At 37.4% G+C, this 13,220-nt stretch overlaps 2 protein-coding genes across 2 annotated transcripts; both read left to right on the top strand.

Annotated features, from left to right (window-relative positions):
• The first annotated feature begins 1,248 nt into the window (after positions 1–1,248).
• LOC122060450 lies at positions 1,249–8,771 on the top strand. Its single transcript, XM_042623540.1, has 7 exons — positions 1,249–1,687; positions 4,796–4,969; positions 5,062–5,154; positions 5,287–5,355; positions 6,051–6,257; positions 7,515–7,640; positions 8,267–8,771. Exons 1-7 carry the CDS (start codon positions 1,415–1,417, stop codon positions 8,420–8,422), a joined length of 1,098 nt encoding a protein of 365 aa, XP_042479474.1. The 5' UTR covers positions 1,249–1,414; the 3' UTR covers positions 8,423–8,771.
• Positions 8,772–8,929: 158 nt separating this feature from the next.
• LOC122060452 (protein LIM3-like) lies at positions 8,930–10,200 on the top strand. Its single transcript, XM_042623541.1, has 2 exons — positions 8,930–9,760; positions 9,904–10,200. The coding sequence occupies exons 1-2, from the start codon at positions 9,370–9,372 to the stop codon at positions 9,918–9,920; spliced, it is 408 nt and encodes a 135-aa protein (XP_042479475.1). The 5' UTR covers positions 8,930–9,369; the 3' UTR covers positions 9,921–10,200.
• Positions 10,201–13,220: the final 3,020 nt, after the last annotated feature.

A 13,220-nucleotide genomic window follows, 5' to 3' on the forward strand; every position in this document is an offset into this window, starting at 1 on the left:
AAATAAAACCTCTCTCATGTCAAATCATCAATTTTAGGGATTGAATGGTAAATGCAATGCAATTTTTTAAAGGGAAAAAAAACTCTATCTGAAAGCATGGCCTATGTCAGTGCTTCCGTGTGTCTATCTCTTTTATTCTCCATGTAAAATGACATCCATGCTTCTTGTTCGAGAGAGGAGCATAGGCCATGCTCCTAGACATAGAACCATTCCTCTCTCTCTTCTTTTTTTATGATAGCTCACATCATATTTTGTATACTTTTATGGGATAATCTTTGTGTAAACATGTATGGCGATAATGAGTTGTCACTACCCACATAGCATAGAAAAGATAAGAGAATGTTTCATATGCAACAAAAGATCATTCCAAGATTGAACTCTTCATTATCAAAAATACCTGACCCTATGTGACATTGTTATGTTGAAGTGTTACCACGTGTTTACACCAAGCAAATTTCCCCCTCCCCATTTTTTAGTTTCAAGATATTACCGCATAAAATCTTTGTCTATGCATGAAATATGGTAGGGGCAAGCAGAATATATCTATCCTTCTATTTTTATGGGAGAATATATCTATCTTTCCACATAAAAATAGCACAAAACTTTACTAAAGTGTGGTCCAAATCCAGAATTCAAAAGCCAAAACTTTAGATGGTCCCTTACCTTAATTTTTTTTTTTAATTTAAATTCTCCTATAAAATACTTATTTTTTGATTGCCCCAATAAAACAAACTTCCACCTCTTCTTATATACCCTCTTTTTAAAACAACATAGTTATCATTAATGCCATATTTTCGCTATTTGTCCATTCATTTTTAAATCTACTTTTTAAATATATATATTAAGACAACTAAACTACCTCTTATATAATTATTTCGTTCATTTAATGTTTATATTTCATCCCTTAATCCAACATTGCATCGTATCTGATGCATTTGTTGCAGATTGACCACTTTTGCAATACATTTTTATATACATATAAATTTAACCTTATTGCGTATAAATAATTTAATGTTTTAATTAATCTATTATTTCATTGAAATTTTTAGAGATTGCGCACCATATGATTGAGGGTGTCCACATTAAGAAGATTTTAAAATGAAAGAAAAAAAAAATAATAAATTTTTTTTTTTTTTTTTTTGTAAATTGAAGAGTAATCTGAGTATTTTAAAATAGTAAGGGGAGAAAAAAGAAGTGAAAATTTAGATTATTGTGAGAATTTTATAAGAAGTATTCCATAGGGGAGTTGAGATAACTATAGATTTTATGTTATCAATGCTAGAATGCGCCATTGATCCAATTGGTACAAAATCTCCCGCCATGAGTGTTTTGCTTACTCATCGATCAAATAAGTCGCAGAGAAAGGGTATTCGTAGGTTTTGTCTGATCTGTTGTTAAGGTTTCTACCTTGACAATGGATCTCCCCGTCATAGATCTTTCCCCGTACTTGGAGCTCTCTGTTAATTCTAGTGGATCTCCTGCAAATGTAGAGAACCAACTCGATCCTCAAATGAAGGATCTTTGTTCCGAGGTCAGTCGAATCCTACGAGAAACTGGAGCTCTATTAGTGAAGGATCCGAGATGCTCTACTGCGGACAATGATCGGTTCCTCGACATGATGGAGAAGTACTTTGAAAAGCCTAATGAATTTAAGCTTCTTCAAGAGCGCCCCCATCTGCATTACCAGGTTTTGATGAACACCAACTAATCCTGTTTTTCCCTTTTATCAGATTTATGATCTTTTCGTCTACATTGCTGGTTTTATTTTCCCTTTTCGTCTTTTCTTAATTTATGTTGGAACTTATCGTGTTCTTGATGTGCCTGGGAATCTTGTATTGTCTTCTGAAAGTGATGGTGAATTAGGTTTCACTGTTTCTGAATTTGCCTTTTCCAGTTCGTTTATTTAATGGAATTCACGAGTTCTTTGCTTCTGTGTAGTGGGTTGTCCCCTTTTTTCTGAAATATCGTTGGTGTATTTATGCTAATCATTGTGGTTGGATCCATGTGCAATCAAACAAATGGGTTATGGGAGATCATTGTCCAGAATCAAGTGCTAATCTCTTTCTTGCTGGATGCTCTGCTGAAACTGCAAGTATCCTTTTGAACTCCTTGGGATTCATTCAAGAAACTTCCAGTCAAGTACCTGGGCCTTCCCTTATCCTCCATTATACTATCTGCATCTCTCTGTTCCCCCATGCTTGACTCTCTCAGGTAGGCTCCAGCTTTGGAAGGCAAAATTCTTATCTTATGCGGGGTGGCTTGAACTTTTCAGATTGGTCATGCAAGGATCCTACATTTACTGGTCTGGTGTTTTCAGTCTTCCTGGTTGAACCATCAAGAGTGTAGAATCTATCATGAGCGCTTACCTTTGGAAAGGGTTAGACAATAACAATATCTTCATGCTAGTAGCTGGCCTTCAGTTTGGCTTCCGAAATTTGAAGGGGTCTTGAGCTTAGAAGGGTTAAAGAGGTTTTCACAGCAGGGATTATTAAGCTCATTTGGAAGATTGTCAATAGATCAAAAGGCATATGGGTTTCTTGGATTTACACTCGATATCTCAGGAATGATTCCCTTTGGTCTTTCTGCCCTATCCATATTTCATCTTGGAGTTGGCAAAAGATCTTGAAGCATAGACATCTTTTGTCCTCCTCAATCCAGTTTTGTATTGATGATGGTTCCTCCAACCTTCTTTGGCTTGATAATTGGCATCTGAGTGGTGTCCTTGTGATTGTCTGTGGGGCCAGAATTTCTTATGACTTTGGAAGCAATAGGTTTGCCTTAGTCTCTTCCATCCTTGGTGATGGTGATCGGGACTATGGCCCTTGCTATTTCCCCCTAGTCTGATTGATGCATGGAATAACCTCCTTGAGATCCCTTGGCAGCCTCATGCCTCTAGTGACCTTGTCATCTAGAAGGAATCCTCAAATGAATTCTTCTCATCCTCAACTTGGAACCTTATCCGTGCCCATCCCCCTCATGTCACCTAGCACCCTATTGTTTAATTCAAAGATTGAATCCCTAAAGGTAACTTTATTGTTAGGCGTGTTTTAACCCAATCCCTACCCAACTGTGCCTCCTTATCCAAAGACACAACCCAGTCCCCCTCTTTGTTGTCTTTGCGAGAATGCCCAGAAAACCTCCCCTAAAGTCATTACCGGGCCTTGCCTCTCCTCTGAGTGGAATCGTCATATTGTATCTCCTAGGGACATAGTTGTCACGGTGTCTAGGTGACCCAAGGTGGTGTAGAGGCTCCAAAAGTAAGGCGACATCAACAAGGCAACAAAGGTGTCCTATGTGCCCGCCTAGGCAACCAAGGTGCCTGTATGCCTAGGGACTTATCTTTAGATCTCCGTCTGATGCCTAGATCATCTCTTTGATTTGGGATGTGTTTTCATTCTGTGTTCTGGCTTTTGCTTGTATTTTCTTCCTCCCACCCCCACCCCCACCCCCACCCCCACCCCCACCCCCACATCTTTTCCTCTCTCCTATTGGGGTTGGATGTTCTTTGTGCTTGTTGAATATACGCCAATCATCCAAAAAAAAAATTGCGCTTTGATGTGAATCTCATCCTCATAGGGATCAATGCTATCAATATTTTCTAGCTTGATGCTGCATTTGGTGAAGTCAATCTGCGCAACATCATGAAATATGAGTCAAATTTACAATGTGCTGGTTGTGGATTATCATCCTCTTGAAAGTGTTTAAGCCAAATGCCAACTGTTATATTAGTAATTGCCAATCATTGGTCAAGTGTTTAAAAAGAAATCTACATCTCTGAAGGTTCTCCTCCACTCTTTTTACCCTTTTACATAGTCACTGAGATGCTTAATTAATCAAGATGGTTGCAGACTCTTCTTAATTGCTATAAATTAATTGAAGCTTCTTTGTTGCTGTAATTATTCTTTGCAGTCAAATGTAAGTTGAATCAATTCTTCTGGTGTGGATTTTAAATTCATTAAACTCCAATCCAACATCTTATCTGTAAGATCACCCAATGGGACCTATGCCACTATTTCTTTGGCAATAACCTTGCTTCATTCATCAGTTGTTCAAATTTTGCAGCAATGCTCTCTGACCATAGTCTTTCCAAGCTTTGATTAATTTTTAATGCACACTCCCATGGGCTTTGTGAGATATTCAATATGGTTTTTCCTCGGGGAGGGGGGGGGGGTGGAGGAAGAGGAGTCCTTTTAAGCTATTTCATGCATTCCTTCGACCACCATATGGATCTACATGTTTATGAATAGTCTTCTCCCACACAAAATTTTATTAGACAAGTCAAAACTTAGATGTGGAAGGGCATTGATTATATTTGTCAATTACCAGAAAAAAGACTATTTCTTGAGTGATAGTTAATAATGCAATTCTACTACCTTAAATAGGGGCTGCTCATTACTTATTAAACCCGCATTCTATTTCTCTTGTGCCTCCTATTAGTTATGTTCCCTTACTTTACAGCCTAATATAGTATTTTCCTATTTGAATAACACCTTTTGTTTATTGTAAATTTTATTCTGTTTTGATTCATGTCCCACAACCGCCACACCCCCTCTCCCACCCCCACCCCCCCAAAAAAAAAAAAAAAAAGAAAAAAGAAGAAAAAAAGAAGAAAAAAAGTAGAAAAGAAAAGAGCTAATTAATGCAAATTTGTGGAAGATAGAAAATGTTATATGGAAAAGAAGATAACCTTCTCTCCTGGAGTGCTAACAGAAGTAAGTTTTCTCTATTTTCATCACTTGTTAGAGAGTGCATATAGATTTTATCTGAAGGCTTTTGTTGTGATATGAAACAACAGGTTGGTGTAACTCCTGAAGGTCTTGAGGTTCCACGAAGTCTGGTGGATGAGGAAATGCAGCAGCAATTAAAAGCAATGCCTGAGGAACATCAGCCAGCTACTCCTGCGGGACCCGACCCTAAATGGCGATTCATGTGGAGAGTAGGCCCTCGGCCATCTAGCACTTGTTTTAAGGTCTCTCTCTCTCTCTCTCTCTCTCTCTCCCCCACCCTCCAGATCCAGTTTGGTTTAAATGGTTTGGGTAATTTTTGTTATTCCTCATGTAGGAACTGAATTCTGATCCTGTTATACCTGAAGGTTTTCCTGAATGGAAAGAAACTATGGATTCATGGGGCTGCAAAATGATTTCTGCAGTTGAGGTGAAACATCACTACCTTCTCACCCCACTGCACCCAAAAAAAAAGAAGGATAATTAAATTTGCTTCCCCTCCAACCAATTCCATTTATGCATTTACTCTACTTTAAAAGTGCTGCTTCATTTTTTTGTTCAGGCTGTTGCTGAAATGGCAGCAATTGGCTTTGAGCTGCCAAGGGATGCATTCACCTCTCTTATGTACCAGGTAACAAATACTAATAATTGAGCCAATCCAACTTCCTTTATGTCTCTTCATCCGCCTATGTTATTTTATTTTTACAAATGTCAATCAAGTGAGATCAAAAGGAATCATTAACTCGTTCTTGTAATTGAACACACAATTCACAGAAATTTTACAGAATCACTGTTTTGATGCTCATCCACCCTAACTTTTCATACTTCAGATTTATATGTACTTATGACCGAAAGTCTCAAACAATTTCAAAAACAGTATTCTTCATGATTTATGATTTTGTACAACTTTGTTTCGAGGATAACCACTTTTTAATTTTTTTAAAAGGCCCTGCAGTATTTCTTTCACCTGCATATGATTTTCTGCGTCTAATAGCATAGAAAAAATTTGGGAAATTTACCAGTTCTCTCTCTGACAAGGTTGTTCTGTGATGTTATGTAGCTCCTTTAATTGCCCGTAAGAATATATTAGGAATAAGATTGATGCTGAATTTATGAATTATAGTGAATGTTCTTTGCCTAAATATGTAAAAATTGGAAGAAAAATATTCTCAAAGCATAGTCAAATTGGTATACACCGACTTAAAAATTTGTCAGCTTTAGTGTCATTTGAAATGATTATTCCTAGTTGTATTGGAATTATCAATTTATTTTAAAGAATGAGGCTTGGGTTTTCTCACGTTTTTTCTTTCCTTCCCACAATACCAGGGACCTCATCTGCTTGCTCCCACAGGAAGTGATCTTCGACGTTATGGCCAGGAGGGAAATGTGTTTGCTGGATATCACTATGACCTTAACTTTTTAACCATCCATGGCAAGAGCAGATTCCCTGGTCTGAACATTTGGTTAAGGAATGGGCAAAAAGTTGAAGTTAAGGTTCCTGTTGGGTGTCTCCTCATTCAGACAGGAAAGCAGGTAAGACTATAACATACTGGTATTCAGTGGTTGGTCCCCAATGAGGAAACTGTAGTTGCAGTGTAATGTTAAATAGTGTCCTGAATATGCTGGATTAATATGGAAGAAAACCAAGAAGGAAATTCATAAAATATTAGATTACCAAAATGGAATGGGTATATACAAAGGGGTGAGATTTCTGATTCTGAGATAAGACTCTTCACTTCCATATATGCTGTTTTGCCAGTCACAAGAGTGTATTCAGATAGTTAAATTGTAAACCATGGCCAGAAACCCCAATATCCACGCTTCAATTGGCATGCAAATCCCCCCCCCCCTCAACATAGAATTTAAAGAGGGGGGGGGGGGGGGAGATAAGAAAGAATAAAGTCAATTTATCATGTTGTTGAATTTATCAAATCATAGGAAGAATCAATACAGGAGTTTTTTACATGTAGCTATCAGGTCAAAGATCTCCTTCTTTTCTCAATTTGTACAAAGGACACGACAATCTATTCTCATACTTCATTTGATCTAACTACTTGAGCAAAGAAATTGTGTCCACTACATTCCATAGTTTTCCTGTTCTCTTTTGAGGCAGCAGAGTTTCACTGTGGAAGGGCAAGGGTGGTAGCACCTGAAGATTTAGCAGAGGACTGAAATTTTCGTTTTAATAAGAAGAATCATAAATTCAGTAAATGCATCCTCTTTTAGTGCATACTAGTGAAAATTCTGGGCAAGTTTTTGCTATGGTTGACCATGGTTTGAAATTATGAAAGGAAGGTGGAACTCTTAACTTGTGAAGATTAGTGAAGTCATTTTCTCAAAAATACCAATAATAGTTTCCTATTCGTCTCTTAATATGTTTCTTTGAACTTTCAATGTGTAACAATGTCTGTTTTGACATTCCCAAGCTTATTGGAAATTTTTATATTTCTTTATACAATTAGCCCAATACTTCTCTTGTCCTCCCCCCCCCCTCCAACACACACACACACACACAAAAAAAAACCATTATTTTGTATCATTGTAGTGGAACTTCTTTGTTTTCTAAGATATTTTAAAAAATCCACACCTACATTACTGGGGAAATATCCATCAACATCAAGATTTTGAACTTTAGTGATGAGAAGTACACTGGTTTTGGCCTTGGGCATAATTTAATTTCTTGAATCCTACTTTTGATAAGCCAATTCTGTGAGCTATACAGTGGCTGGCTTGAATTTTGACATTGAGATCATTTTTTGACATTGGATTTCCTTCTGAAACTGTGTGCAGCTAGAATGGTTGACAGCAGGGGACTGTTTAGCTGGCATGCATGAGGTGGTTGTGTCTAACAGGACAATAGAGGCAATCACACTAGCACAGCAGCAAAATCGGAGCCTGTGGAGAGTTTCTTCAACAGTGAGTTGATCTGTGCCTTGAAAAAGGGCATGGTTTTCTTTGAATGGAACACCCAGAAAAGAATCTCTTGCATGGTCAAGAATGGGACAGCTCCTCTCCTCCTTCTTCATGAGTCTGGCAACTGCAACTCTAGTATCTTCATCTTCTCTGGCAAAATTGTCGGCAATGATTCAATGGAAAAAAAGTTCCATTAAATCATGATAAACCTTGAACCTTAAACCTTGAAATCTAGTCCTAAAACATGGAAGCATCAAACCCAACTGTGAAACTAGTTCTGGCATGTAACAAAGAAGGTTGCTGGAGTTGTAGACTGCCGAAATCAGGTTACAGCAGTCCAAACCTGTAAGTTGCAAATTCTTTGGCATGGAATCTGCATGTTGCAGGGATGGAAGAAGAAGAAGATGAAAGAGAGAAAGAGGAAAAGGAGGATATCCATCCGATTAATTCAGATGGCTGTGGGGCTGTCCATCAAGTATATACCATTCTGGACTGCCATCCAGTAAACATTTTTCCTTGACAAAAGTTCAAATTAAAAGCCAAACTTTTAGTTTTAAGAGTTCCAAATACACTATTATTGTTGGAGCATCATACTTAGTTTTGACTTAATGATTCTGCTGGATCATCAGTTGTTTGCACAGATTGCATCTGATGCTGTGCTTAAGCCATTGGGCCGCTTCGCTGATTCCTCAATAGCTGGAAAGTATCCTCCCATTTGTGCAGGAGAGTTTGTTGAGAAAGAACTTGCAGTGATAAATCTGAAAGGAAAGAAAGAAGAACATTGATAAATGGTATCAGAAGATCAAGGTTTCAAGGTTACAAATAAATGAATCAAAGTGGAACAAAATGAAATGAATGAAGTATCATTTCTTCTTTTTTTTTTTTTTGGGGGGGGGGGGGTTGGGGTTAAAGTATCATTTTTCATTAACCAGGAAAAGTGGGCATGAGGAGATAGTGATTTTGATTCTAATTATTTATCTGGGATATTTCTAAAATCTTATTCAATGTATTCTGGATTACGGGAATATCCTTGAAGGATACAAATATTTATCTACAACTGTTTTCATATTTTGTGTAGTGTTTGCGAAATTCTAATAAAGTTTTGCATAACGTGTATTTGGAAAGTATTCCTAACTATAGTTTCATGATGGATTCAGAATTTCAGATCCTTTCTACCATCTGCATGGTTGTAGTCTGTGAAAAGTATTTCTGAACATCAGGTTTTCCAATTCATAACAAAATTATCGAAAGACTTATTTTCAGTAGACATTATACAATGAATTCAACTTGGTGAAGTCATTACTTTGACCTGGTACTTATTCAAGTAACTAGACAAGTTCCACTAAGAACTGATGCTGTTAATATAGATTCATCATAATTTTACCCATTATTTCTTACACATTTTCCTTTTATTTTTATCCTGTTGGATTTCACTGGAGTTAAAATTATACTTGTCAACTCAGTCAAGTTGGCTGATATATGCAAATCTGTATTCTTAATATTTACAGTACTTGATGTAAGAAAACTGAATATGCTGTGCCCTATGATTTATCAGGTGGAAACGAAGAAATGAAATTTGAGCTAAAAACGGTTTCTATTGTCATGCTTAATGTATTTTCAGTACACTTCTTGTGATAAATCAGATCTGGAGTAGAACTAGCATGAAATCAACATGAGTCAGTGAGATGTAAATTGGGTGAAGGTGAATAACTTGAAACCTCTTGTTCTATATATGACACTTCAACAAGGATTATTATCCCTAGAGATATTAAAATTTATAGACAGGATTAAACTAATAGAAGAGAACAGTGTAGACATGAAGGTTGGTGCAGGGAAGATAGTAGCATTGTTCATGTTCATGGTGGCCATGGGAAGCATGGTGGAGCATGGAATGGGCCAGGGATGTGGTAGCACTTTCTTCTCATCTCTGGTTCAGCTGATGCCTTGTAGGCCTGCTGTTACCCCATTCAGTCCCCTCCCACCTAGTGATGCCTGCTGCAATGCTGTCAAGATGCTTGGACAGTCATGCCTGTGTGTGATTGTAAATGGCCCACCAATTTCTGGTGTCGACCGCAACATGGCCATGCAGCTCCCAGCGAAATGTGCTGCCAACTTTGAAGCATGTAAGTATTTATAATTAATTGTCTTTCTTCATTTTTCCTGTCTGGTTCAGTCACTTTTAACATATAAGAGTACAATGGAACTTAAAACCATCAATCCATGCTTCTTTTAGTTGTAACACTGATAGTTATTTCCTCTAATGCAGGCGATCTTCGGGTATAGCTGGTGTGGGTGCCAACTCTGGTTCTTAATAAAGTGCATAGAGAGCTATAGGAGATCTATGTATTAAGATACTATGGCTTACCATAATAAAAATATATCTGGATGGTTCTGAATTATATATTAGCTTGTTTCTGTTACCTAGTATTTCTATATACCCTCCCTTCTGCTAAATGTTTCTGGATCCATTTTCATATTCAAGTTGTTTTGGCATCAATTAGTCACTTTTTCACAGAATCTCATCATTCAAGCAATAAAGAGAATCAGTGGCTTTCACATTGCATCAAGGTGGATGAAAGTTTTGAACCCTTTCCAAATCAACTCACATCGGCGGATCTGAGCCAATTTCAAGCCCTGAACTCAATAGTTAGAGATTGAAAAAAGAAAATTAATATATATATATATATATATATAAGGGCAAAAGATCGCTGCCTGGTAGCGCCCTACTCCCAGACACATGGCTGTGTGAAAAGATCATCCTGCCCCTTGTGCATGCTCTTGCATGGGCCAGATGCTAGCGCTAGCCCATGTGACCTGACAGAAAATCATATTTATGTAGGTTTTTGCTATCCCCGAGAGGCCCTTGCACCCACACACAGTGGTACACAACCCCAGATAGGGGCATGGTAGTCATTGCACAACCCTATGTGATGCAGGCTGCAGAGGTCTCTCACGGATAGAAAACTTTGTCCCTAAATATAAATAGCAAGAATAAACACATCCAGATGACAAAGAATATGGAGGCTCAACCAAAAGAATAGACCAAAGTGATATAAATTAATATTGCATTGAATAATAAAATAAGATCAATAGATTCAAAGTAGTTTGGATTTCCAAAGAAAATTAAAGAGTCGAAGCTTCTCACAGTTTTTCTTTTGGGTAGCAAGCAAACTTCTTCTACATATATAAGTTCACGCACAAGTTCAATTTTCTTACCAGAAAGAAATACAAAAGTATCTTTCTAATTATCTGTATGCTCTCGGGTGAGAAAATCTAATCTTGCACATTATCAAACTGCTTTTCCTGGTGGAGTTGCAGAGAGAGAGAGAGAGAGAGAGAGAGAGAGAGAGAGAGAGAGATGTAGTTGACCTTAGCTAACTGTCCCTAACTGAAATTTAAATAGGACCGGGATGCTCCTATTTAACACAACATGCCAACCAGACACATACACTCTCTCTCTCTCTCTCTCTCTCTCTCTCTCTCTCTCTCTCTCACTCGGTCTCTCTTGGTGTAATAACTGACCTCGGACATTGACATTAGTCCAATTCCTAACACACCTCAAAAGAAGTAGGGGAGGGGCAAGAGGATATGAAACCCTTATTTTAAATTAGGGAAAAAAGAAGGTTGTCAGATTATATGGCGCATAGGAAGGAAGAAATGATGCATACGCTCTTGTGAAATGAAAAATCCTACCATTGTTGGGTGTCACCAATGGTTTCAAGTATTGGTCTCGTATCGACTGTATCTGATTGGTATTTGCTAGTTGAGACCGATCATCAATCCCTAACCGATCTGGATAGTTATTCGTATCGTTTTAGGCTTAAAATAGTAAAAAAATAATATATTTTTTTAAAAAAGCAAGGGCAAAACTAACCAATACCCACCGATCCGATCCAAATCAGTATCGGATGGTATCGACATATACTAATACCGATACCATCCCCTAAATCCTTAGTGTCATGGTCACCTGCGTGCTCTCATTGGCCGTGCATAAGGACATCAATAGGGGTAGAATTTTCGCATTTCATGGAGGGGGCAGTTATTTTAACCCCCTCCTATGTCTGGACAGCTTGGCAGGGTTCTTTTTCCCAAATTATTATTAGGATTGATTTTTCTTTTATCTATGGTAAAGAGAGAATCTCTCAAGTCACGAGATGGATTATCTTATTGCACTCATAAAGGGTTTTTTTGAACCTTCAACAATATGCATGGATTTTAATGGCAAAGGAGGACCATCTTGGGAAAATTTTTTGCAACCCGGGTTGCAACTAAGTAGCTACAACTTTTCTTTACTGAAAAAACAAAAAGTAGCTTCAACCGGTGATTGTAGCCAAAAAAATAGAATAATTCACTTCCTCTTTGGGCACATAAATATCCTCATAGGTTTTAGTATTTAAAAAAAATACCTTTTTAGGTTTCATTTCTTCGAACATGGTTTTGTTACGATTTTTCTAGGGTGTGGTGAACAATGTGAGATGAGTGGGGTGGTTACCATGTGAGGAGGGGATCCGATTTACCATATTATACTGTAGTTTCCGTATAGGATCGGTCTGATCTCGATTTATTCATTCCAAATCAATTCAGATCGGCCAATCTGATCCGATTTCAAACCCTCAACCTAAGTCAGAGATTGAAAAAGAAAATAAAATGAAAGATCAATAAATTACATAGTGCATGCTTATAGTCACAGTTTACTATTATCCTATCAAATATACAAAATTTCTGAGAAAGAATATGATGTTCAACATGATTAATTAGGACCTTCTTGACAAGAGATTGACCATTTTTATGTGCACTGCTTATTGTATATTCTACGTTACACACATTATAGATTTACTAGATGGACATTTTCTTCCCTCTTGTCTGTGGGAGAGTTCTCAGATAGAAAACTTTATCCCTAATAAATATATGAGGAAAAGATCATTATCCGATCATGTCTCTTGCTCCAGAACACATGGTTGCATGAAAAGACTGCCCTGCCCCCTTCTGTGGATGCCTATGCGTGCTCCCGCATTGACCCATATGATGGCGTAGGGCCATGAGGCCGGGCAACAATCTCCACCCTAAATATAAATAGCAAGAATAAACACATGCATATATTATATAGACATAATTTATGGAGATTCAACCAAAAGTATAGACAAAAGAGATGTAAGTTTTGCATTGAATAAGAAAATTAGATCAATAGATTCAAAGTAGTTATTGGGTTTCCAAAGAAAATAATAGAGTTGAAGCTTCTTACAAATTTTCTTTTGGGTAGCAAGCAACTTTCTTCTACATATAGAAGTTCATGCACAAGTTCAATTTTCTCACAGAAAAGAGCCTACAAATACGAAAATATCTTTCTAATTATCTGTATGCTCTTGGGTGAGAAAAACTTGCACATTATCAAACTATTTTTCTTCCATTGTAGACACTTGAGACTATAAACTAAAAGCTAGTGGAGAAAGGTGGACTTATCGTAGGGGAGAGAGCAAGCAAAAAGAAAGATAAAAAATAAGAACCCAAATCAGTTTTTGCAATGTATAAAAATATATATATATATATACACACACACACATATATTAGCAAACTTGCACGTGC

The sequence above is a fragment of the Macadamia integrifolia genome, chromosome 14 (assembly GCF_013358625.1).
Source record: "Macadamia integrifolia cultivar HAES 741 chromosome 14, SCU_Mint_v3, whole genome shotgun sequence".
NCBI lineage: Eukaryota > Viridiplantae > Streptophyta > Magnoliopsida > Proteales > Proteaceae > Macadamia > Macadamia integrifolia.

Coding starts and splice junctions, on each gene's coding strand:
- LOC122060450 (XM_042623540.1), top strand. CDS start 1,415: ATGGATCTCCCCGTCATAGATCTTTCCCCGTACTTGGAGCTCTCTGTT. Junction 4,970..5,061: donor CATCTAGCACTTGTTTTAAG/GTCTCTCTCTCT, acceptor TTCCTCATGTAG/GAACTGAATTCTGATCCTGT. Junction 7,641..8,266: donor TGTGGAGAGTTTCTTCAACA/GTGAGTTGATCT, acceptor CTGGATCATCAG/TTGTTTGCACAGATTGCATC.
- LOC122060452 (XM_042623541.1), top strand. CDS start 9,370: ATGACACTTCAACAAGGATTATTATCCCTAGAGATATTAAAATTTATA.